This window comes from Chiloscyllium punctatum, chromosome 7 (genome assembly GCF_047496795.1).
Source record: "Chiloscyllium punctatum isolate Juve2018m chromosome 7, sChiPun1.3, whole genome shotgun sequence".
NCBI lineage: Eukaryota > Metazoa > Chordata > Chondrichthyes > Orectolobiformes > Hemiscylliidae > Chiloscyllium > Chiloscyllium punctatum.
Window position 1 is genome coordinate 123,640,353 of NC_092745.1, and position 27,773 is coordinate 123,668,125.

General features: G+C 42.0%; 1 protein-coding gene across 1 annotated transcript in view; it reads left to right on the forward strand.

The window, feature by feature from the left end:
- gipc2 (GIPC PDZ domain containing family, member 2) overlaps window positions 1-13,463 on the forward strand; it is a 77,735-nt gene extending 64,272 nt beyond the window's left edge. The window contains 3 exon segments of the mRNA XM_072574784.1: window positions 5,763-5,875; window positions 7,850-7,931; window positions 10,801-13,463. Coding sequence (XP_072430885.1) covers window positions 5,763-5,875; window positions 7,850-7,931; window positions 10,801-10,952 — 347 coding nt within the window. The 3' untranslated portion in view covers window positions 10,953-13,463.
- The last annotated feature ends 14,310 nt before the right edge of the window (window positions 13,464-27,773 follow it).

Genomic DNA, 27,773 nt, shown 5'->3' on the forward strand with positions numbered 1-27,773 from the left:
CATGGAACAGTGCTGACCAAGTCTGCAGTAGGCAAATCCTCCCCTGAAAACCCTTTTGCTGTAGCTGAGGAGAGAGTGGCAGAGGCTAGTGCTACAAAGGAGTGAAAACCGTTTTCACCAGTTGGCAAAAGACTAGAAAATATGAGCAAATGTTGGCTATTCAGACCATGGAGTCTGTTCTACCATTCAACATGATCATGGCTGATCCTCTATCTCAGTGCCATTCTCCCCTCTCCCCAAACCCCTCGATAATACTAACTCATAGACATATATTCCTTTCTTAAATATATTCACTCACTTCGCCACCACAGTCATCTGTAGTAGAGAATTCTACATGTTTACCACCTTCTGAAGAAATTGCTCCTTATTTCAGTCCAGAATGGACCATGATGTACCCTGAGACCAGGACTCCTAGTTCTGACTCCCTTGGCAAAGGACACATTATCCCATCATCCAATCAGACTTTTTTGTCGAAGTGGCAGCACTGGCAAGGTAGGTAGCTTTTTGGCTCCTGAGCCTGTTTGCTCCGGACTGGCTGCTTCCTCCTCTTCCTGTCCGTAGTGGCAGAGAAGGTGACATCATGGAGGAGGGTAGCTGGAGCAGCTCTCTTGGTGGGGCAATGGTGGCCTAGCCTGGCAGCAGAGTCAGGGGGCTCCTGGTTGTGGGCGGCCCAGAGGGAAGACTCCAGTCCTCGGCAACAGCGTGGTCGGCTTGGAGTGGGGAGGATCCAGCACGGCACCTAGCTTCAGTGCAGTGTTGGCGAGGTGGACCCAGCGGCGACGAGGTGGCGATTCTGCCATTGATGGGTCTGGATCAGGTGGCAAGGTGGTGGAGGTGCGGTGAAGGTTCAGGATTCATTGGTAACCCAGCTCGGGGCACAGATCTCATGGTGGAGGCAGCAGAACGAAGATGGTCTCCTTTTCAGCGATATATTTTTATTCTTTTATTCTTAAATTATTCAAAATAGTGCCGATTGTGATGACAGTTGAAGCTTTTAACTGTATTTTACTGTATTATTTGCTGTGAAATAAAAGTGACAATAAATCATTACAATTCAAATCATGTTGCTGCTGTATAGAACTTTAGTTCAGCCACTTTTGGAGTACTGTGTGCAGCTCCATCCCCTCACTGTAAGAATGTTGTGAAGGCTTTGGAGAGGACGCAAAAGAGGTTTACCAGAATTTTATCTGGATTGGACTGTATTCGTGACAAGGAGAGGTTGGACAAACGTGGATTGTTTTCACTAGAGTGTTAGAGGCTGAAGGGTGACCTGATAGAAGTGTATAAAATTGTAAGAGGCATGGACTGGTGGATAGTTGGAGTCTTTTCTTTATCCCCGAATGGAAATATCAAATACTTGAGGACATTGGTTTAAGTGGGAGGGAGAAAATTTAAAGGAAATGTGCCAGGCTAGGTTTTCGCACAGAGGGTAGTAGGTGCCTGGAACATGCGAGCAGGGAAGATGGTATTAGCAGAAAGGACAGCACTGTTTAAGAGGCATTTAGACAGGCACATGAACAGGCAGAGATTCGAGGAATACCGATAATGTGCAGGCAGCTGGGATTGATTTAGACAGTATCGTGGTTGGCATATATGCGGTGGGTCAGAGGCCCTGTTCTATGTTCTAATAAGGTCGATTTTTATGCAGCTTGGCTGGAGTGAGGATGTTGAGTGCAGAGTTGATGAGTGAGATGTTCTGAACCTGCTATCTGTAAAGTTCCAGTGTGGAAGTCACATCTTGCAAAATGTCCAGATGACAAAGGAGGAAATGCTGGATGTCTTGAAATGGTTAAAGGTGGATAAATCCCCAGGACCTGATCAGGTGTACCCGACAACTCTGTGGGAAGCTAGAGAAGTGATTGCTGCGCCTCTTGCTGAGATATTTATATCATCGATAGTCACAGGTGAGGTGCTGGAAGACTGGAGGTTGGCAAACGTGGTGCCACTGTTTAAGAAAGGCAGTAAAGACAAGCCAGGGAACTATAGACCGGTGAGCCTGACCTCGGTGGTGGGCAAGTTGTTGGAGGAAATCCTGAGGGACAGGATGTACATGTATTTAGAAAAGCAAGGACTGACTCGGGATAGTCAACATGGCTTTGTGCGTGGGAAATCATGTCTCACACACTTGATTGAGTTTTTTGAAGAAGTAACAAAGAGGATTGATGAGGGCAGAGCAGTAAATGCGATCTATATGGACTTCAGTAAGGTATTTGACAAGGTTCCCCATGGGAGACTGATTAGCAAGGTCCTTTAAGAGGATGAGAAGGGGCAGTTAGTTATGGGATATGATGAAATGGCCGAGGCATTGAACAGAGGGTGGTGTTGGAGGGTTGTTTTTCAGACTGGAGGCCTGTGACCAGTGGAGTGCCACAAGGATCGATGCTGGGCCCTCTACTTTTTGTCATTTATGTAAATGATTTGGATGCGAGCATAAGAAGTACAGTTAGTAAGTTTGCAGATGACACCAAAATTGGAGGTGTAGTGGACAGCGAAGAGGGTTACCTCAGATTACAAGAGGGTATGGACCAGATAGGCCAATGGGCTGAGAAGTGGCAGATGGAGTTTAATTCAGATAAATGCGAGGTGCTGCATTTTGAGAAAGCAAATCTTAGCAGGACTTATACACTTAATGGTAAGGTCCTAGGGAGTGTTGCAGGACAAAGAGACCTTGGATTCATAGCTCCTTGAAAGTGGAGTCACAGGTAGATAGGATAGTGAAGAAGGCGTTTGGTATGCTTTCCTTTATTGGTCAGAGTATTGAGTACAGGAGTTGAGAGGTCATATTGCAGCTGTACAGGACATTGGTTAGGCCACTGTTGGAATATTGCGTGCAATTCTGGTCTCCTTCCTACTGGAAAGATGTGAAACTTGAAAGGGTTCAGAAAAGATTTACAAGGATGCTGCCCAGGGTTGGAGGATCTGAGCTACAGGGAGAGGCTGGGGTTGGTTTCCCTGGAGCTTTGGAGGCTGAGGGGTAACCTTATAGAGGTTTACAAAATTATGCGGGGCATGGATAGGATAAATGGACAAAGTCTTTTCCCTGGGGTCGGGGAGTTCAGAACGAGAGGGCATAGATTTAGGGTGAGAGGGGAAAGATATAAAAGAGACCTAAGGGGCAACTTTTTCATGCAGAGGGTGGTACGTGTATGGAATGAGCTGCCAAAGGAAGTGGTGGAGGCTGGTACAATTGCAACATTTAAGAGGCATTTGGATGGGGATATGAATAGCAAGGGTTTGGAGGGATATGGGCTGGGTGCTGGCAGATGAGACTAGATTGAGTTGGGATATTTGGTCGACATGGGCGGGTTGGACCGAAGGGTCTGTTTCTGTGTTGTACATCTCTATGATTCTATGACTCCTGAGTGCAGGCCTGAAGGTGTCAAAGGAAATGGTTGCTGGGAACAGGCCAAAACCATGCAGTTAGTATACGTGGTCTCATCTGGGATTGGTTTATTCACTTCACTGCTTTCTGTCAGGATTTGACACCAATGTCCTGCTACAACATGGTCTGGGAATGATAATACTATGATTTCACTTCTCTGAATGTTCATGTGACATCTGTAAACTGCTAATCTAGTTTACAGTTGACTGCTATGTGACTTGGTTGGCAACACTCTCCTGTCATTCAAACCCAACGCAAACACACAAATGACACTTCCAGTGCATTATTCAAGGTGTGCTGCATTGATGATGGCCCTATCTTTTGGATGAGGCTTTAAACCAAAGGCTCATCCACCTTCTCTGGTGCTCAGAAAAGACAGCAGGGAGATTCTTCCAACATTCTGGCCAATATTTATTCCACAGCCAAATCACTTTGAGAGAAAAAAAAAGCCTAATAATTGTCACATTGTCATGGAGCTTCTAAAGCAGAACATGTAGTGCTAATATGTGAGTGCACTCTGACTTAACCACTTGGTGGAGCTATGGACATTGTTTTACCAATGCCTCTCATTTAATGCTGAATTTGACTGGAATTTGTGTGATCTGTTACTGAGAGGTAATTGTTGAGTGGAGTCATTTAAGGTGGCACGGTAGCTCAGTGGTTAGCACTGCTGTCTCACAGCACCAGGGACCTGGTTTCGATTCCAACCTCTGGTGACTGTCTGTTTGTGTTCAGTTTGCACATTCTCCCCCTGTCTGCGTGGGTTTCCTCCAACAATCCAAAGATATGCAGGTGAGGTGAATTGGCTGTAGTAAAGTGCGCACTGTTCAGGGATGTGTATGTTAGGTGCATTAGTCATGTACAGTACTAGGGTAGGGGAATGGGTCTGGGTGGGATACTCTTCAGAGGGTCGGTGTGGACTCGTTGGGCCAAGTGGCCTGTTTCCGCACTGTAGGGATTCTATGATGATTCCTGATTGATAAGAGATTCCAAATGTATTGTAGATTAGCAGTCTAACACTTTCTGATCATGTTGTGAAGTTTCATGGTGTTTCAGTGAATTCAGATTTGCTATATAACTGCAGGTTATTAGCAATCCAAACATTCCACCTGCATTATGCAGTTAAATTCATTGATCTTCAGATTTGGAAGAAAGGTAATTGATTTGAAACGTGCACTCTGGTTGCATTACAGGTACCGTCTAATCACTGAGTATTTCTTGTATTTTCTATCTATGCCCCAGAATTTAAATGAGTGTAAATCAAGGTGCACCTATACTTACAGCCATCTCCATATCTAAATCAATATTCTACCCATGTCTGTTGATCTCTCAGTACCTTCTGTTTCTTTCTTGTATTTGAAAACCTCCTGACCATAGAGAGTGACCTCTCAGCTGTCACGGGTCTGCATGCTTTCGTTCTGAAGTGTCACTTCCACTGTCTTCAAATGGCCTCCATTAGTGGTGATCGTTTCAGGCTCCCCACTTGAATTTTGTCACTTCCTGCTTGCCCAGGTACTGTTGTGCATTTTTCTTTAAACATAGTTAGCAATTTGAAAGCAATTGATTTTCTCTTTTTGAAATCATGGTTCAGGCACAGGCGGCACTGCATTAAAGTGAGGGTGCAAAACAGCATCTGCAGCGTTTTCAGACTTATCCATGAGTTAATGTTCTGCAACCAACTGTCCTTATTCTCTTTCATCTATTCTTTATAATATAACCACTTTTTCCTCATGCCCTCAGCTAGGTACCCTTCAAATGCTTCCATGCTATTTGTTGACTTCCACATTATCGCCATTTTCTGGGTAAAGAAATTTTCCTTGATTTTCGTGTGGGATTTATTAGTGAATCTTAAACATATGGGGTTTGTTTCTTCCCTGACTCTAGTCATTTCCCACGTTCTCAAAGTCCATCGCATAAAAACATAATTAAGCATTCTGTGAGATCATGCATCTTTTTATTGTGATTGTGTGATTAAGTCATATGACCAAATATTAATTGAAACAAATTTTTTAACAGCATTGAAAGAGCAAAACTTATGGATTTAACAATTTATTTGATAACTGATGTTTCACCTCGTACAGCTGGAGTCACTATCAAAAGCAACATTTTTTGCCTGTTAACTGTTTTCTGTCATTTCTGGCAGCAATCTAAGGTGGAGCACCAATTCACACCTGTTTGAATTATTCTGTTCATTCGTCTTATTTGCCACCTGTGTGAAATTGGCTGCTAACAGTGGATTTGTCTAACAGTGGATTCAAATCAAAATTTTTAAAATTGGCTATGAAGTGTTTTGGGCCATCTATATCGCACACATTTTGTCACAGTTTTCTCTTTTCCTTGCTGTGTTTTCACTTTAACTTAATTTCCATTCCCTTGTTAGAAGCGATTGAACCAAGGTCACGAGGAGCCAGACCTGGTGGTGAAGCCAAGATTGGCACAGGGAGGGGCACATTACGGTTACGTTCAAAGGGCCCTGCAACTGTTGAGGAATTGGTAGGTGCTACAAAACATCATTCAAGTATCAAGTAATCAAGTAGAAATGTTGTTATCTTTCCACTGAAGATAAGGAATTCTTAGCAATGTGTTAAATCCAATCCAGCCATGGATAGTATTAACAAATAAGGAGTGAAGCTCTCTGCTCTGACTCAATATTGTGCCTCAGCCTGAACCTCCGATATGCTGCTGATACACTATCAGTTTGGCAACATGCAAGTTTTCTAAAATTCCATTTTTCATGTCTTTCAGTCTGGGAGATTGTTGATTCATGCTGAATAGAAGATAATTGTGTATTCAACTTCATTTGCCGTAAGAACATATTTTTCTGATAAAGACCTTAGAGGAAAGTTGGTTGGGACAGTTTGAAAATTGAGAAACCTTTGTTGAGATAGATGCTAATTTTGTGTAGGAAAAGGGCCACCAGACTTGTTAGAGAAAACTGAGGACAGTTTGCTGCAGAAGAATTGTGGGGGATAGGGTACTGATGAGATCAGGATAGATTCAGGGGGCCTCTAGTCATCCATCTGTCAAAATTGGAGGAAAGGGTTATGAGCCACTATTGCTGCTGTTTTCATATGGTAATGCATGGACATATAAAAATAATAATAATGATAAATAATTTCTTGAGCAGTTTTCTTCATCTCTGCGTTGAGAAATTTGGGACAGTGTGTGCCCTGGACAACACATACCTAGGATGTGGGTGATTGAGACAAATCCCAGGATAATCCTAGAAAGTCTTGCAAAAGCAAATTACTGTGTAGATCTGAAATAAAAACAGTGCTGAACAAACTGAGGAGGTCTGCCAGCATCTGTGGAGGGAGACGCAGAGTTAATGTTCAAGTCCCTTGGCTGTTCTTTGGAACTGTTGAAATCCAAAATTTTGGGCTGGTTGGTTAATTTGTGACAATGAGTTCACAATAATGGAGTATAAATATATGATGGTTATTGATAGATCAGATTGAGTTGAAGAACATTTCCACAGATAGGTGAGAATTTTGAATTCATTGCAATGTGGAGTGATTGAAGCAGGTAACTCTAACCCATTTATGGGGAGAAATGCTGCATATCTAATTAATACAGGGCAGGCTGAGAAAGATAGCCAGAGTCGAAAAAGGCTTGTATAGCTAATGGCATTGACCTAGTAGAGGACAAAGTAGCCTATTTCTATGCTATAAATTCTATTTAGTTGTACAGTTCCATCAAATAGGCCGAATTTTAATTCAGATTTTATAGATTATAGGCTAGTGTCAAGCCACCCAGTTTTCATCCACAGTCTGTTGAAATTTCTAAGTTAAGATAATTCCAGTTGGTACTGCTGTAACACGTGTTTCTTCAATGCAAATGCGCTTTAAATTGATTGAAGAATGTAGACTGTTTTTTTTGTGGAATGCAAACTTTCCTTACCTGTATTGTCTGTAATGTGATTCTGTAAGAGCATAGTTTTCTGATAAAGTAAAGACCCAAGAGGAAAATTGGTAGAGTATTTTGAAAATTGAGAAACTCTTGTTGAGATAGATGTGAAGTCAATTAGTTTAAATGGCGTGGCTATGACACAAGATCCCACGAGAATGGTACTATCGCGTTATATCAGAACCAACTGTATTTCTTAACTAACTTCTGTTGGCTTTGTGTCCAGTACCTGAACTTATGTAACTAATGCCATAAGTTAGTGGCAACGTCAGTTTACATTCACCTCATACCTTTAATGTAATCCATATTACTTCACAGGAGCAACTTGACACTGGACAAACTTGCATCTGTACTTCATTGAAATGCGATCACCACTGCAAAGATAATTCATTAGCTACAAAATTCATTTGAGAGATTTTGAGGTTTCAGTGGGAGCTTTTTTTTTGTATCCCTATAGTGAGAAGATTTTGTCGTTGTATTCCTGTATTTGCTTTTCCATTTGTTTATCACTTGCAGCTCTAAGCCAATTGCCTTTTAACCTTGAACTTTCTTTAATCACAGCCCACTGAATTTGAAGAGAAGGCCATCGCTAAAGTTGATGATTTATTGGAAAGTTATATGGGTATAAGGGATACAGAGCTAGGTGAGTTTATTGCTATTGTGCATATTTTTGGAACAGTTAATCTTTAGTCAAAATGTTTCTCCGATTTTCATGGTTACCTGCAATCTCACATTTGTAGTGTTTCACTGGGATTTTGGGGTGTAATATGCCCACAATGTTTAAAAATGTCTGGTTATTTAAGGAGAATACTGGGTTGCCTGAAGGACACAATTTTGGGCCAATTTGAGTATACTGCAACAATATACCTTATTGTTTAAGCTGTAAGATGGCACCAGGTGACATGTTCTGGACAAAGGAAAGGCAAAGTTTGACCTGATGTTGAGAGGCCCTTGAGAATCTCAAATACTTGAAACAGACGCCCGGTTCTATTTGTGTGCAAATGAGTGGTAGTATAATGGTGGGTCAAGGTATTTTTTTTGGATACATTAGAAGTTAGGACCTGAATTCTTCACCTTTTTTAAAGCGTTTAATTTTTGCCCTACATTCACATGAATTTGCTAATTGAGCCAGTTGAGCAACTTAAAAGGGCTAGGTGGAGTAATTAAGTGCTAGCATTGGCCAAATGACATTTGACTGTGCTCAATATTGTATAATTCTAGATGAATGCTATTTGTATATATTATTACTCTAATGCTTAGCATGATACCAAATCTGATTTCCCCCTACTGTTTTGAAAATGTTTTGCAAGACTGTTTTTGATTAAACTGTTGCTTACTCAGTTAACAACTGAACTGATTACAGCAAGGAACTCATCGTACAAGTTAAACTCTATACATCAACCATTGTTAGCTGATTGTAAATAGATCTGAGTAGTACTAGAGAAATCGTGGATGCGTTGGTGATTATTTTCCGGAGTTCGATAGATTCGGGATCAGTTCCTGTGGATTGGAGGGTGGCTAATGTTATATAATCTTTTAAGAAAGGTGGGAGAGAGAAAGCAGGAAATTATAGACCAGTTAGTTTGACCTCAATGGTGGGAAAGATGCTGGAGTCTATTATAAAGGATGAAATTACGACACATCTGGATAGTAGTAACAGGATAGGTCAGAGTCAGCATGGATTTATGAAGGGGAAATCATGCTTGACTAATCTTCTGGAATTCTTTGAGGATGTAACTCTGAAGATGGACGAGGGAGATCCAGTAGATGTAGTGTACCTGGACTTTCAGAAAGCTTTTGATAAAGTCCCACACAGGAGGTTAGTGAGCAAAATTAGGGCGCATGGTATTGGGGGCAAAGTACTAACTTGGATTGAAAGTTGGTTGGCTGACAGGAAACAAAGAGTAGTGATAAACGGCTCCATTTCGGAATGGCAGGCAGTGACCAGTGGGGTACCACAGGGATCAGTACTGGGACCGCAGCTTTTTACAATATATGTTAATGATATAGTAGATGGTATTCGCAATAACATTAGCAAATTTTCTGATGATATTAAGCTGGGTGGCAGGGTGAAATGTGAGGAGGATGTTAGGAGATTACACGGTGACCTGGACAAGTTAGGTGAGTGGTCAGATGCATGGCAGATTCAGTTTTATGTGGATAAATGTATGGTTATCCACTTTGGTGGCAAGAACAGGAAGGCAGATTACTACCTAAATGGAATCAATTTAGGTAAAGGGGCAGTACAAAGAGATCTGGGTGTTCTTGTACACCAGTCAATGAAGGTAAGCATGCAGGTACAGCAGGTAGTGAAGAAGGCTAGTAGCATGCTGGCCTTCATAACAAGAGGGATTGATTATAGAAGCAAAGAGGTTCTTCTGCAGCTGTACAGGGCCCTGGTGAGACCACACCTGGAGTACTGTGTGCAGTTCTGGTCTCCAAATTTGAGGAAAGACATTCTGGCTATTGAGGGAGTGCAACGTAGGTTCACGAGGTCAATTCCTGGAATGGGCAGGATTACCTTACACTGAAAGACTGGAGCGACTGGGCTTGTATACCCTTGAGTTTAGAAGACTGAGAGGGGATCTGATTGGGACATATAAGATTATTAAAGAATTGGACACTCTGGAGGCAGGAAACATGTTTCCGCTAATGGGTGAGTGCCAAACCAGAGGACACAGCTTAAAAATACGGGGTAGGCCATTTAGGACAGAGATGAGGAGAAACGTCTTCACCCAGAGAGTGGTGGCTGTGTGGAATGCTCTGCCCCAGAAGGCAGTGGAGGCCCAGTCTGTGGATTCATTTAAGAAAGCGTTGGACAGAGCTCTCAAGGATTGTGGAATCAAGGGTCAAGGCAGGAACAGGATACTGATTAAGGATGATCAGCCATGATCGTATTGAATGGTGGTGCAGGCTCGAAGGGCAGAATGGCCTACTCCTGCACCTCTTGTCTATTGTCTACTAGTTATTTGTGAGGTTTTCTTTTGCACAGAACTGATTTGCTGTGTCACTGCAGAATGTTAAGAAGTAATTGTGTTGTGCACCTGATCTAAGGATTCCTAACAGGTTAATTTTTGGAATAGCCTGACAGCCATTCTCTCAGAATCCACCTTCATCTGCCAGTATTACAGAGTCTTCGATAGCTATCTCTGAATATGTCTTCTCTCATTAGTCGGTTAGATCTTTTGAATTCTGGAGAGCATCCGCTAGAAATGACACTGGATATCTTGAAACTGCATAAGGATCAAACACACAGCGCAAACCCCTTGCTGAACTACTACTTCTCATCCAGCTGACAAGCACATAATCCTCATTGTTACATTTGATCCAGAGTTGGCTCTTGAGGGAATTAAAGGAACCAGTTGTAACACTACATAATAGGTCAAGTTCTGCAGTTCACAGCTGGGCCATCGGTGGAGATGGAACCAACATCTTGTGAGGTGGCATGGGATATTCTGTTAAAGGGGCTGTATGTATTGTTAAAATCTGTACCCATTTTTATTTTCGTGCAGCTGCAACCATGGTTGAAGTTGGAAAGGACAAGAAAAATCCCGATGAATTTGCAGTGGCTCTGGATGAAGCTCTTGGAGACTTTGCATTTCCGGATGAGTTTGTCTTTGACATTTGGGGTGCAATAGGTGATGCAAAGAAGGGAAGACTTTAGTGCCAACATTTCTGTAGAGATCAGTGGACAGTGTTTGAAAACTCTTGGTTCACTGTTCCCTTTTTAATGTCAAATGGACCATTAACTGTGTCGATTGAAAGTGGAAAGAATGCAGTTTTAATTGAAACAATTCATTTGCCCTATAACTGTCAATTCACGCTATTTCAGTCTAATTTTAATAAGTGCTTTTGGTTTTCTAAATTAGAAGATGATAATCATAAACATAAGGCCATGGAAAATACAGCCAATGGATGAAGCACTCTCCATACTACACCACTCTGCCTGCAGTTCTCCCCCCCCCAATGCAGACTTTCCCTAAATGATTTGTTGGGGGAAAAAGACATGCTGAGCTGCCTTGATCAACCCTAGTGCACACTCACTTTTTTTCCATGAGTATCGATTAATTTTTTAAGTTGCCTTCTCTCTCTCCCTGGTGCCTGCTGGAGATCAGCATTTGATACAAATATAAAGGAGGGTGACTGGGATTAAGATCAGTTTGTGCTTGCTCTGCCTCTACTCCGAACACACAGTAATCAAAGTACTTATAACCTAATTGACCATTTACCAATGACGCCGGTGAAGTGTAATGGGAGCAGGATACAATTCAAGTAAGAAATTACAGCTATAGTTGTATTCAAAACTAAGCTTGGGTTAAAGGCAGCATGTGAAATTTATGGAATGCTGGCTTGGTGCTTTTGGGAGCACTCTGAGGTGCAGAATAAAGGGGACTATATACTCAATTATATAACAGCTTCCTATAAATATCCTGAAAGGCTGGCAACATCATTGATTAACCATAGCTGTATAAATTATATTAGACCAAAGATTTTCTGAAAGAATATTTTGCACACTTCAGTTGCTGAATCGAGTGGGGATTTTATATAATGTTAAGCATTTATGGGTCTAACATAGTTTGACTCAAAGTATAAAGAACTGCAAACCAAGAAGACTTTTTATATAATGACTACCTGGGTTTTTTATGAAAACGTAAATTTACTCACCACAGTGTGCCTAATGCTACATCACAGTGTTTTATAATCAAAGTTAAAAATCACACAACACCAGGTTATAGTCCAACAGGTTTGATTGGAAGCACACTAGCTTTCGGAGCGATGCTCCTTCATCAGGTGATTGTCCTGATCACCTGATGTCCTGACAATCACCTGATGAAGGAGCGTCGCTTCGAAAGCTAGTGTGCTTCCAATTAAACCTGTGGGACTATAACCTGGTGTTGTGTGATTTTTAACTTTGTACACCCCAGTCCAACACTGACATCTCCGAATCATTTTATAACCAAATTATTGATTTTGATCTTTGCATGAAATGTGGTACTAGAACTACCATCTGATCAGAATTTTGTTAGGGTTTCTGTTCACATATCGATCCAATACTTTCTACTTTGAGTTCATTTAATCTGTAAATACCCATTGCTTGTTGATTTATATGAATGCAACTGCAAATGTACTGAAATCATTTAGCTTTTCCTTGGACCAATGTCCTCATCTGCCACAGTTCCTCAGTACCCAATATCTGATTCCATGGAAACTATTCTTTAATCCCAGTGATGCAGGGAACCTGGGAAATGAGCCAGAACTTCTTGAAAGTATCATTATTGCATAACGTTGTTGGTTGACTCAAGCTACATAATTATTTTTCCACACAGGTTTAGAACATTATAACTTTTAATGCAGTATATAATCTGATATAATTGAGATTGCATCATGCTTTGGATGTCTATAATCATTTATTTATTTAAACTTTTTATTCTGCATCTTGGTGAATTTGTTCAAATTGCTATGTTTTTCAATGGTGTATTGGTGCTTAATCTATATTATATCTCTTTATCCATCTAATCATTTTACTGAAACACTTACCTCAAAAACTGCTACCCTAAAGCATTTAACCGTAATGTGTTTGGGAGCCTTGCCCTCTCCCAAGTGAAGTTTAAATCAACATTCCCAATTATTTGTTTCTCGAACTGCAAATATCAGCAGGTTTTGGTATTTCAATTTGGGATTTATTGACCAATAATGGGATAGCACAATCTCTCCTTTCCACCACTGTTCTCCCACGCCTCTCCCAACCTCCCAAATAACTTGGCACTTTCCGAATCCACAGGCTGTCAAAATTGAAGCAGGACTAACCAGAGTCAAAAAGTAAGATGGCTTGACCTGCTCAAAACCTGGTGATTGCTTATCAATCAGTTTGGATAGCTCTGTTCAATGGGACCACTTTTTGTTTCCAATTCAACCGAATTTCTCCTGTTCCAGAAGAAATCAAACTATTATAGAATAACATAATCATCAGTTTTCACAAAGGGTGTCACACAGTGGGGGAAAAGACATTCTGCCATTATTATACTTCATAATGCAACAATGGATTACAATGACTACTTTGTCTAAAGCAATGCATGTGTGTGTGAACTACTGAAAATTAGAAATTCGATTTACACTACATCAGGTGAAAACGTCTTCTGTAAAGATTATTTTCTATTAAAAAAATTGAAATGTCTTGTCTTGTGTGAAAAATGTTAATTTGATAAATAACTTTGCACAGAAATGCAGCTGTTGTGTTCTTGCTGTTAAGCCCATTGTCATTTCTTCCATTCATCATAGTGTATCTTCATTTCTGTAATACAAAATTTTCCACTGTTGGCTATTCTTAATGCACTTCCAGGTCACTGCAGAGCGAAGTCTGCTGTATTCCTTTTTCAGTAATGTGCCTTGCATTTGCAACCTTTTTCATTGCTGGTTAATGTCCCATTGGCCAAATTTTGTGCAGCATCTATTTCAACTATGGGATGACTTGAGGCCACTAAACCTCACGTTTCGTAGACTGCTCTGAGTCCATCACTTTGACTTATCTCGAACTGAACTGGTCTTTTGCTGTTTGCAGTGCTGTTGTGTTCTTCACATAGCTTACATTACATTACATTACAAGCCAACTTGTCTGATGGCACAGTATATTGTCCCTGCCTCTAGGTTGGTAGGCCCAGGTTCAAGTTCAATAAAGTGTGGAGCTGGAAAAAGCACAGCAGGTCAACCAGCATCTGAGTTCTGATGAATTGTCCCAACCTGAAACACTGACTCTCCTGTTCCTCTGATGCTGCTTGACCTCCTGTGCTTTTTTCAGCTCCACGCTTTGTTGACTCTGCCTTTCCCGCATCTGCAGTCCTCACTATCTCCAGGTTCAAGTTCCACCTGTACTGGAAATGTATCATGACCTGTCTGAATGAGTTGATCTAAAATACTTGCGTTATATTCAGTCCCCACATCAGGGTAATTGATGTAGATTGTAACTGGCTGAGAACTAAGCCCTGATCCCTGAGATACCCACAAGTTATGACTAATCCAAAAATGACCCCTTCATTCCTATTTTAGTTTTAGCTCCTAACCATTTCACAATCCACTGTATATATTACCCCAATCCCAACAGCCTTAATTGTTATCGCCTCAAAACACTCTCGTCGATAAATTGAACGTAATTTTCCTTTCATACATCAGTGTTAAATTTGCCTCATCTTTTTATGATTTTTAAGAGCACGTTAGCATGTCTCTCCTAATAGATTTTAATATTTCCTCTACTACTGAGGCCAGGCTAACGAGCTTGTATTTCCCTGCTTTTGCTCTCCGTCCTTTCTTGGATAATGCAGTTATGCTTATTTCCTTTTATCACTGTGATTGTTAGAGTCTAATAGAATCATAAAGTCATACAGCATGGAAACAGACCCTTCAGTCTAACCAGTCCATGCTGACCATAATCCCAAACTAAACTAGCTCCACCTGCCTGTTCCTGGCCCATATCCCTCCAAACCTTTCCTTTTCAAGTACTTATCCAAATGTCTTTTAAACATTGTAATTGTTACCCACATCCACCAGGTCTGCAGGGAATTCATTCCACACATGAACCATCCTCTTTGTAAAACATTTGCCCCTCATGTCTTTAAATCTCTGTCCTCTAACCTTTAAAATGAGTCCCCTAGTGTTGAAATCCCCCATCGTAGGGAAAAGATAACTACCATTAACTCTACCTTTACCCCCCATTAATTATAAACTTCTATAAGGTCGTGTTTCATCCTTCTCTCCACTGAAAAGATTCTGGAAGATCAATACCAAGGTATTCACTTAAAATAAAAATTCTACTGAAGAAAAACTGGAGACATTAACTATTTTTCTCTCCACAGATGGTGCCAGACCTGCTGAGTTTCTCCAGTGCTCTGTTTATTCACTTTAGATGTTTGTCATTTTAACTCTACTACCTTATATAGTCATAGAGATGTTTAACACGGAAACAGCTCCATGCTGACCAGATATCCTAAATTAATCTAGACCCATTTGCTGGGACTAGCACCACTTTCTGTTTTCTACCTTTGAGCCAGTTCTGTATCCAAATGGCTAGTTCTCCCTCTATTCCATGAAATCTAACCTTGTTAACCAGTCTCCCATGAGGAACTTTGTCGAACGCTTTACGGAAGTCCATATAGATCACGTTCACCGCTCTGCCCTCATCAATCCTCAATCCATCAAAAAACTCTATCAAGTTCATGAGACATGATTTCCCACGAACAAACCCATGCTGACTCTCCCTAATAAGTCCTTGCCTTTCCAGATACACAAGTCCTGTGTCTCAGGATTCTCTCCAACAGATGTCAGGCTCACCTATAGTTCTCTGACTTTTCCTTACCACCTTTCTTAAGTAATGGCACCGTATTTACCAAAGCTATCTCATGCTCCCTTTTTGCCCTCCCGATTTTTCCTCTGAAGTATACTCCTACTGCCTTTATACTTTTCTAAGGATTCAGTCGATTTCTCCTGTCTTTACCTGATATATGCTTCCTTTTTCTTACCAAAGCCTCAATTTCTCTTGTCATTCAGCATTCCCTGCACCTATCAGCCTTTACTTTTACCCTAACAGGAATATATTGTCTCTGGACTCTCTTTACCTAACTTTTGACGGCTTCCCATTTTCTAGCCATCCCTTTAACTGCGAACATTTGTCTCCAATCAGCTTTTGAAAGTTCTTGTTTAATACCGTCAAAATTAGCCTCCTTCCAATTTAGAACTTCAACTTTTAGATCCAGTCTATCCTTTTCCGTCACTGTTTTAAAATCAATAGAATTATGGTCGCTGGTCTCAAAGTGCTCCCCCACTGACACCTCACTCACCTGCCCCGCCTTATCTCCCAAGAGTAGATCATGTGTTGCACCTTCTGTAGTAGGTACATCCACATACTGAATCAGAAACTTGTCTTGCACACACTTAACAAATTCCTCTCCATCTGAACCCTTAACATTATAATCTATGTTTGGAAATTTAAAATCCCCTACCATAACTACCGTATTGTTCTTACAGCGAACTGAAATGTCCTTAAGTTGTTTCTCAATTTCCTGCTGACTATTAGTGGGTCAATAATACAATCCCAATAAGGTGATCATCCCTTTCTTATTTTTCAGTTCCACCCAAAAACTTTCTTACTCTAAGTATGTATACTTAGAGTATTCTCCCTAAGTTCAGAAGTAATACTATCCCTTCTCAAAAATGCCACTCCCCTTCTCTCTTGCCGCCCCACCCCCCCACCCCCAACCCCAACCCCCACCCCAACCCCAACCCCAACCTCAACCTCAACCTCTTTCTATCCTTCCAACAGCGTTTGTCTCGCTGCTGGACACAGAAACATCTGCCTGTGCCTCTGACTAGAATTCTTTATCACAATCGATCACTTGGAACCCAAAGTACCCCTCATTGCATTAGAGCCTGACTCGATACCAGAAACCTGGCACTTTGTGCTACATTCACCTGAGAGTCCATGACCCCCCTACATTTTCCAAAACAGCATACTTGTTTGAAATGGGGATAGCCACAGAAGACTCCTGCACTATCTGCATACTCCTTCTACCTTTCCTGTAGTTAATCCCTCCACCTGACTTTATTTGTGGCTTTTCTCCCCTCCTATAACTGCCATCCATCACACCCCCAGCTCTTGTAAATTCCTCATTGCCTCTAACTGTCACTCCAACCAATCCATGCGATCTGATTGGATTTACAACTAAAAACACTTACTGCAGACATAATCATCAGTAACATTGAAACTCTCCCTAAACGCCCACATCCGAAAGAAAAAGCATATCACTCGACTAAAGGCCATCTTTGCTCCTTCACGATCTGTAGATCCAGAAAATAGCACTTTTTTTTTTGGAAATTAATGTGCTTCAGGCTAACTTGGTACTTATGGTTAATATTTTTAAAATTCAATAGAGATAGATTTCAATAAAACCTAATCAAGACAGAGCCCACTATATTCACTATTGCAGACTTACAGCAAGGTTACATGTTAAAATCTATGTACTTATCTGTTCCTGTGCTGTGAGCTTTCCCACATAGGTTCCTCCAAGGTCAGATGTGAATTTTGCTATTTGTTAATTTTTTCTAGATGTACTCCAATGTCCAGGGATACATGTACTCAAACAGCAAAGGCAGTAATGGCACAGATTCACTGTTGTGTCAGTTAGCATTATAGGTTTCTTTCTCTCCCTCTCCCTCCTGACCATGTGCTCGGTGCCTTTGTCCGTTTTTGTTCCTTTTTTTAAAGTGCTGTTGTTTTGAACTTTTTTCCCAAAGTTCCAAAATAGTGCCACAGCATTTAAAATAGTAATTGCTACTCCTGGAATTTGAGAAAATCACCTCCACCACCTAAAAAACCTCAAAAAAGGAGCAGCTCTAAAACCACAATTTTTTCCTGTCCTCCATCTTACCCAGATTACCCAGAATCCTTTTATCTTTCAGTCTAATTTCCCAAATGACATTAGCTAACCTGCCCCTCATACCTTGGTACATTGTGTAAAGGGTACTCCATAAGCAATGGTGATGGAGGGCACCTGTGGCAGTTACTGAGAGAAAAAAAAATTGCTAGAAACCGTGTTGGTGGAAAGGCAAAACAAACAGGCAAAGGAAATATTCAGCCCAGTATAACCCACAGGCTCATTCCAATGAATGCTGTGAATAGTTCCTCATTTACCTTTAATTTTTGGCACTTTGTGATGCCAGTGAAATAAAGTCACCATCCAACTTGGTCAGCATGGATGAGTTGGACCGAGGAGTCTGTTTCTCTGCTGTATGACTGTGTTTAAATTTCATGTTACACTTGCTTTGTTCGGTTTTAAGACCACGGTTTTCCAAACTATGTAAAATTCTACCATATATGGATCACTTTTCCTACTGACACTTTAACGTGAGATTATTAATTAACTTCTTGTTGTCTTGGACTACCAGATCTTAAGATAAATCATTCCCTACTTAACCTTCGAGATCACTATGACAAGAAACTCTGGTTCAATGAACACTGACTTGTTGATATTTATTTCTAAGGGACATGTCTTATACACTAGGATTGAGAAAGTCTATAGCCTTAAAACTTGTCTTTGTACATTTCGACTAAAATGTAATGCTGAATTATAGAACACATTTGCTGCACACTAGAAAATAGACAGGAAGGCTCAGAAAAAGGGGGAACTCAAGGTATGTAGAAGATAAAAACATCTGTGCTCACTAAGAGATAACAGGATGCTCTAAGGCAATTAAGAACATTTGCCTTAACATCAGTGAATCTGTGTAAACAGGACACCAAGTGATAACATTCACGGCTGTTCCCTTGTGAAATTAATAAGTGTTTGATTCTGACCCCAAAACAAAACTCAGTACTATCAAAAGCCTTCTAATTGATGGTCAGATCCTGTCAATTATAATGGATTCTCATTGCCCCTTGCAAGCTCGGCAAACACAGAGGGAAAAACATCTTTGCTGTTACAAGTCCCTGACTTGAGAGTTCAAAAGGACACTAGAGAGAGAGACCATTTTAGTGCTGAGGCTGTTGAAGACAGTAGAAAATTAACTCTTAGTTAATGCTATGGATTGAATTTAATTGCATTTTGGGACTTTATAATGATATTGAGCCATTACCGTTTATTAAATACAAACTCTGTAAAAAGGTAATATTGATGAAGCTTTAACTTATTGCTGTTCTTGCAGACCACTCTACAGACCTTACAGACTGCCCCACTGTCAGTTCTAACTAATCAGATCTTATTTGAATTTGAATCACAACCCTGAAAAGAAAGCATGCTTAATTCAAAGATTAATGAATCAGTTTCAATGTAACTTTACGGTAACATCTCAGCCTCAGGTACAGAATGATTCAGTGCTTAAAAAGCAGGAGTCTCCTCCTGGCTTAGAAATGATCCTAGGCCTAACATTGAAGAGATTCTGGCACAATATGTCAGGAAGCCATTTTATGGTCAAAAGTTTGCCCTCCTTGCTAAGAAGCCATTTTGTAAAACAATTGTACCAGACATGTGAGCTGTGCAAAGTGACCTGATGAACTCTCCAATTAGCTCAGGCTGGTATCTCTTATGGTCGGAGTTTATCTCACTAGCAGGCGCCTAACTCAGCTGGCTATGTTTTTCCAACCTGATGAATGGCTTAGGGCCTGTAGGAGTGATTAGTCAAGTGTACACAGACCTGTCAATTAACTTTTCTTCCTTACGAATTATTGTCTTTCACTGTTATTTGTCTAATTAAGAACATGCAATGTTTTTGTAAACTTATATATAAAGGAAACCACTTTGTATCAGTACATCGGAGTAGCCTGCTGGGGCACTTGAAGAGCTGGTACCCTACTCTCCTAGGTTATTAGGACCTACTTAGTTTAGCTTATAGGTATCACTGTTCTGTTGTAACAGTGATGCTATTGGTAAATTAAGGTGATGACTAAAATTAAACTAATCTTTTCTGTAAGAGGTTTTTTTATTCCTGACTTCCAAAGAGTACGATCTCCGCGATGAACCAAGAGAGGCTCAGCGGTCTGGCTCTATAAGGGATTGCCTGTGCCGTCTCAAATCTTTACAGGATGATTTGTCAGAGGCAATAGATGAGCCAGGAGTAGTGACTTGTCACTTGTATTGAGGGAGGAGGACCATGACCACAATTTGAGTTGGCTCGATTATCTTTGATCTTGGTGACGCAAGCGTTGCTATTTTTATTTCCTTTTGCAAACAATCCAAATTCATAATAGCCCAGATGCCAAAATTGAAATGACATTAACCACAGCTAATTTTAGTATTCACAGTTTTGCAATTTTGTCTAGATTCTGTCATTTGCCATCTTGCTTTAACTATGTAGCTTTTTCTTGTAAACAGAAGTAGTGAGTCAAACAAAAAGGTATACTCCTCGCTAGAACGGTAAAAATAGCTAAAATTGAAGATCCCCATCTCTCAGGTTTAGCGAAAGCTAGATTTGGATCCATACAGAGCTTTAAAAAGAGCCTGAGCTATCCCAAAAGAACACAGAAAATGCTTGAGAAAGTCAGCAGGTCTGGTGGCAGCAATTTAACATTTTGATGTGACTTAGTCTTCTTCAGAGGATAGAATTCCTCAACATGCTTTGCAATTAATTAAGTACTTTTTAAATGCAGTCACTGTAACAATGTCAAAAACATTGCAGCCAAATTGCACACGGCAGGTTCCCATATACAGCAACGTGATAGTGATTGGATACTTTTGTATTGATTGTGGGATAAATTGGCCAGGGTGCTGAAGCAAATTCCCCTGTTCTTCAAAATAGTATTCTTTTCCAAGAGTATCAAGGCCATCAGTATACATCTTATTTGTGAAAAGGCATCTCAAGTCGACTTGGTTTACATTTCCTGGACTTGAGATGAATGCAAGATGATGAAATTTCTGCAACCATTTGACAGAGCAGATGCTGTGAAAATGTTTGAATGGATGTGGAGTCTGCAGTCACAGTTCTGCATAAGGATTGAGGGGGGTGGATTATTTTAAATGGAGATGAAGAGTCTTTTTGGCCCCAGTCTTTAAGAAGGTGTTAGAGTTAGATACAGTCCTTAGGGCTATGGGATCAAAGGGTGTGCGGTGAAAGTTGAAACTGGGTGCAGTGTTGGATGATAGCTAAGATCATATTAAATGGCAGAATAGGCTCTCAATGGCCTACTCATAGAATAGAATTCTTATAGTGCGGAAACAGGCTACTTAGTCCATCAAGTCTGCACCAAGCTTCTGAAGAAATTCTAACCCCATACCTATACCCATAGTTTCCCCCATTTGCCAAGGCTAACCCGTCTGCACTGTATATTCCTGGACACCACAGACAATGTAGTGCAGCCAATCCACATAACCTGTGCATTTTTGGACTGTGGGAGAAAACCAGAGCTTTTGGCAGAAACCCAGAAAGACACAGGGAGAATGTACAAATGCCATGCAGACAATCACCTGAGACTGGAATTAAACCCAGGTCCCTGACAGTATGAGGCAGCAGTGCTAACAATTAGCCACTTTTGCAGGCCATCGAGTATCGATTAGATTAGATTCCCTACAGTGTGGAAACAGGCCCTTCGGCCCAACAAGTCCACACCAACCTGCTGAAGAGTAACCCCAGACCCATTTCCCTTTGACTAGTGCACCTAACACTATGGGCAATTTAGCATGGCCAATTCACCTGGCCAGCACAAACTTTGGACTGTGGGAGGAAACCAGAGCACCTGGCGGAAACCCACGCAGACACGGGGAGCATGTGCAAACTCCAAACACAGTCGCCTGAGGCTGGAATCGAACCTGGGTCCCTGGCACTGTGAGGCAGCAGCGCTAGCCACTGAACCATCATGAGTTGCTCTCTTGTTAGATGATGGGTGGTAAGACTAATTTGAGGCTCACCGTGCCTTGGATAAGGGGAGAGATTCAGAAGGAGACTCCATCATTTTAATGTCAGCCAGTCCAGGGATTGAATCTTTGCTCTTGGAGCGAGTATAATGTGATAGTTAATACTGCAATCTATGGTCTGTCATTCAGTGTATTCACGTTCTTCTGATCAGTATTCTCCTGTCCCACTCTGTTACTGACACTCCTGTTGCATAGACATCATTTATGATCTGCAACAATAACCTCAGGCTCCTGTCCTGTTCCAATGAAGCTCAACAGAAGCTGGACAAATAGAAACCTATAGGATTCTTAAGGAGCTTGACAGTGGAAATGTTATTGAGATGGTGTCAAAACAGGACAGAAAGCAGGGTTTTACAGATCCTCGGGTAAGTGCCCTTGAAGGCGGACTTTGAGATACACGTGAATTGCTGGGCAGAAACTGATAGCCAGGTTCTATAGTCATGAAGACAGCCTTTACTCTGATCTTGGGGTTGTGTCATGCTACATGTGAGTCCACCACACTTCCGTATCTGTAAAATCTTCTTTACTGTCCTGTTTGACAGCATCACCTTCACAAATTATTGTGATCTCTCTACCTTAATTAGTTTGTCCAGTTTTGGGTTACTTATTACTTTGGTTAGACCCTCAGCATGCTACTTTATACCTGTCAGGTTATTTCAGTCATTTAGTTTGTCTTCAGCACCAAGTTATTTTTAATTTTTTGTAATTATATCTGTGCCTCATGTAATCGGATTATAGGCCATCCCTTCTCTTGTTCAGCTGATGACACTTATGCCATCTAACAGGCTTGGTCACCAGCAGAGACTCATTATTCCACACTCCACCCACACCAGTTGTATGATCTTTTGATCTCTGTGCCTATAAATTCTGTGACTGAGTGAGCTTCTCTTCATTTCACCTGACGAAGGAGCATCGCTCTGAAAGCTTGTGATTTCAAATAAACCTGTTGGACTATGACCTCGGGGTCACATGACTTCTGACTTTGTCCACCCCAGACCAACACCAGCATCACCACATTTTGGTCAGGTTTGGCGGTCATGCAATTCAATGAGTTGAATAACTCAAGAAATTTAAAGTTATCAGTTCATTGCCACTGCTCTTTTTTTCCAGGCAGTTGGCATGGATAATGATTCTGCTGTTGACTCACACAGCCTATCTTTGATTTGTTTTATGTTGGTCAGTGTGGTAGCATGTTCACGTCTTAGTCAAAAGGTTGTGGGTTCAAGACGCATGCCAGAGGCGTGGGCACGAAGATATAAATTAATACTTAACCACAAGACGTGAGTGAGTGCTGAACTAATGGTGTAGTAATGGCTGCCTTTCACATTGCGATTAAGCCCTATCTACACTCTGAGTGAGTCTAATTAATCCCAAGTCACTATTTTGAAGAAGAACAGAGGAACTTTCCTTGGTATTTTGGCCAAATTTATCTCTCAACATCAAAAGATCAGACTATCTGATCATCATCACAGAGCTGCTTGTGGGAATTGTGTGCAAATTGGCCACCCCATTTCCTCGATTCCAACATTAATGTCTTCAAATGTACTCTATTAGCTATAAGTGAAACTGGGAAAGCTTGAAGTTGTGAAAGGTGCCTACGGATGCCAAAACACAGAGAATTTGCACTTATTTAGCACCTTTAACGTAATGAAATACCCCAGGGCATTTCCCAAAATTGTTCTAATCAAGCCATGACGGCAAGATACATGAGGGGATATTAGATCAGATGACACAAAGCTTGATCAAAGAAGAGGTTTTTACGAAGTGTCACAAAGAAGGAAAATGGGGTGGAGGTCCTGAAGGATGTGAGAAGGGATTTCCAGAGGTTAAACGGTAAGCAATTGGAGTCACCATTGGTGCAGCAATTAGTATTGAGAATACACAAGAGGTCAGAATGCAGATATCTTGGAAGGTTGTAAGGTCGGTGACTGCAGGTTTGGGGTGAGGTGGGGGTCAAAACAAATGGAGAGTTTTGAAAAACCATGATGAGAATTTTAGAATCAAAATGGAGAATCCAGAACTAGAGGACATAGATTTAGGTTGAGAGGAGAAAAATTTATGAAGGACCTAAGGAGTGACTTTTTCACGCAAAGGATGGTGCGTGTATGGAATGAACTGCCAGAGGAAGTGATGGCACAAATATGCTGTTTATTTTCTGTTTGTCTTTCTACTCCCACAGCTGCTGCTGATTCGCTAGGAGCCTGGTTTCAGACATTCAGAAGGTGACAGAACGGTGAAGAGCAACAAAGTCAAGTCAAACGCTGTTCTCACCTGACATTCACACATTGCAGCAGGAGCAGGAACTCTGCTCTGATCTGAAGAAAGGTCTGTAGAAGAAGGACCTGAAACATCAACTCTGCTTTCTCTCCGCAGATGCTACCAGACCTACTGAGTTTGTCTAGCAATTTCTGGTTTTGTTTCTGATTTCCAGCATCCACAATATTTTGGTTTACTTGAGGAGATTATTTATCTCTCAAGCCCAAGAAGAAAGTTATAAATTACACAACACCAGGTTGTAGTCCAACAGATTTATTTGGAAGTACAAGCTTTAGGAACGCTGTTCCTTTGTCAGGTAACTAGTGGGGCAGGATCATAGGACACAGAATTTATTGTAAAAGATCAAAGTATCATACAACTGATGCGATGTATTGAACAGACCTAGATTGCTGTTACATTTTCAATTATTTAGAATGGGATTGCAGGTTTCGATTGATCAATATGTAAATCCCAAAACTTCACAGTCACCGTTCCGATATCATTTACCATTTTATTTAAAAGAAGGTGACATCTCAGTTCAGACAGTGATTTTAAAGTCTGTCTGTATCTGCAGATTTGTATTTGCAGATACTCTCTATTTTGTTCAAAAAGCTCACAATCTGCCGGCACTCAGTCCATGTGACATTTTATAAGTTCCTACTTTGGAAATAGACCCAGTCTAACTCAAACTTGGGAAACAGACAGACTCTGACCTCACACCTTTAATGCATTGTCTGAGCTGAGATGCCACTTTTTTTATAAAACCTTTTAAGTTATCTCGAGACTGTGACTTGAAAGAAGTTCTGGGATTTTACATACTAATTAATCGAGACCTGCACCCATTCTAAGTTATTAAAGACCTAACAGCAATCTAGACTTGTTCAATATATCGCATCAGTTGTGGGACACTATGATCTTTTATTATAAATTCTGTGTCCTATGATCTTGCCACACTAGCTACCTGAAGAAGAAGTGCTCCGAAAGCTAGTGCTTCCAAATAAAATTATTGGACTACAGCTTGGTGTTGTGTGATTTTTAACTCTGTCCACCCCAGTCCAACACCAGCACTTTCACATCATAGCTCAAGGAGGAAAAGGTTTTAGACATTCTTAATCTGTGCTGCTGGTGGAGATGGTGGATGTGATAGGGGTGGAGTGGTGGAGGTGGAGGAAGTGGTGGTGGTGGAGGAGGTGGAGGAAAAAAAAGGAGTTTGCACGTTCTCCCCGTGTCTGCGTGGGTTTCCTCTGGGTGCTCCGGTTTCCTCCCACAGTCTAAAGATGTGTAGGTTAGGTGAATTGGCCATGCTAAATTGCCTGTAGTGTTAGGTAAGGGGTAAATGTAGGGGTATGGGTGGGTTGCGCTTTGGCGGGGCGGTGTGGACTTTTTGGGCTGAAGGGCCTGTTTCCACACTGTAAGTAATCTAATAAAAAAGGTGGTGATGTTGGATGTGGTGGTGGAGGAGGAGGTGGTGGTGGAGGAGGTGGTGGTGGTGGAGGAGGAGGAGGTGGTGGAGGAGGTGGTGGTGGAGGAGGAGGTGGTGGTGGAGGAGGTGGTGATGTTGGATGTGGTGGTGGTGGAGGAGGTGGTGGTGGAGGAGGAGGTGGTGGTGGAGGAGGTGGTGATGTTGTATGTGGTGGCGGTGGTGGAGGTGGTGGTGGAGGAGGAGGTGGTGGAGGAGGTGGTGGAGGAGGAGGTGGTGGTGGAGGAGGTGGTGATGTTGTATGTGGTGGCGGGTGGTGGAGGAGAAGGTGGTGGAGGAGGAGGTGGTGGAGGAGGTGGTGATGTTGTATGTGGTGGCGGTGGTGGAGGAGAAGGTGGTGGAGGAGGAGGTGGTGGTGGAGGAGGTGGTGATGTATGTGGTGGCGGTGGTGGAGGAGAAGGTGGTGGAGGAGGAGGTGGTGGTGGAGGAGGTGGTGATGTTGTATGTGGTGGCGGTGGTGGAGGTGGTGGTGGAGGAGGAGGTGGTGGAGGAGGAGGTGGTGATGTTGGATGTGGTGGTGGAGGAGGAGGTGGTGGTGGAGGAGGTGGTGATGTTGTATGTGGTGGCGGTGGTGGAGGTGGTGGTGGTGGAGGAGGTGGTGGAGGAGGAGGTGGTGGAGGAGGTGGTGGAGGAGGAGGTGGTGGAGGAGGTGGTGGAGGAGGAGGTGGTGGTGGAGGAGGAGGTGGTGATGTTGTATGTGGTGGCGGTGGTGGAGGTGGTGGTGGTGGAGGAGGTGGTGGTGGAGGAGGTGGTGGAGGAGGAGGTGGTGGAGGAGGAGGTGGTGGAGGAGGTGGTGGAGGAGGAGGTGGTGGAGGAGGAGGTGGTGGAGGAGGTGGTGGTGGAGGAGGTGGTGGTGGTGAAGGTGGTGGTGGTGGAGAGGTGGTGGTGGAGGAGGAGGTGGTGGAGGAGGAGGAGGTGGAGGAGGAGGTGGTGGTGGTGGAGGTGGTGATGTTGGATGTGGTGGTGGTGGAGGAGGTGGTGGTGGAGGAGGAGGTGGAGGAGGAGGTGGTGGTGGTGGAGGTGGTGGAGGAGGTGGTGGTGGACGTGGTGGCGGGGGATTCTGGGTAATCCAAGGTGGAGGACAGGAAAACTTTCTGGCTGTAAGAGCTGCTCCTTTTATTTTGAGGTATTTTAGGTGCTGGAGGTGATTTCCTCGAATTGCAGGAGCAGCAATTACTGTTTCATATACTGTTGCATTGTTTTGGAACTTTGGAAAGAAAGTCAAAACATCCGCAGTTTTAAAAAGGGGAAGAACAGACAAAGGAAGCACATGGTGAGGACAGTGTAGGAGAGAGAGAGAACCTGCACAGTTACTGCCTTTTGCTGTTCTTTAATTCATGTCTCGCTGGACATCGGAATGCATCTAGTAAAATTAACAAACAGTGAATTTCACAACTAATCTTGGAGGAACCTGTTTGGGTGAAGTTCACAACACAAAATCAGATAAGTTAATCGTTGTTTAGGCTGCAGTAGTGAGTACAGTGGGTTCTTTCTTGATTATATGATTTTGGACGTAAGTCTCTTGATTAAACTTAAAACATAAGCCAGAACTATTAATTTAATCTGTTGCAGTGTTTTGTAGAGGAATAAGACGGTGTTATTTTCTGGGTCTGTAGATTGTGAAGGAACCAATATAGCCTTTGCAGTGATATGTACTTCTTGTCAGATGTGGAAGTTTAAGGGTTACTGCGGATTATATCTGCCATAAATGCTGTTGGGTGCGAATCTTATCAGATCGAATGGATCGGTTTGAGAAACAGATAGAAGCGATGAGGAATTTGCAACAGCAACAGTATGTGATGGATGGCAGTTATAGGAAGGGGGGAAGTCTCAGATACAGTCACAGAGATGGGTTAACTCCAAGAAGGGTAAGAGAGGTAGGCACCTAGGGCAGGAGTCTTTTGTGGATATACCCATTTCAAACAGGTGTGCTGTTTTGGAAAATGTAGGGGGTGATGGATTCTCAGGGGAACGTAGCACGAACAGCCAAGTTTCTGGTATTGAGACTGGCTCTAATGCAACTAGGAGTATGTTGGCTTCCAAGAGATCAATTGTGTTAGGGGATTCTGTAGTCCGACTTTTCTATAGTCTGTCTGTAGTCCACAGACAGACTTTTCTGTGGCCAGCAGAGAAAAAGCAGAATGGTGTGTTGTTTCCCTGGTGCCAGGATCGAGGATGTCTCAGAGAGGATGTAGAATGTTCTCATGGGGTAGAGGGGCCAGCAAGAGGTCATTGTCCACATTGTACCAATGATAATAGGAAGGTTGAGATTCTGAAGGGAGATTACAGAGAGTTAGGCAGAAATTTAAAAAGGAGGTCCTCAAGGGTAAATAATCCAGCTCCCATACCCACATGTCTG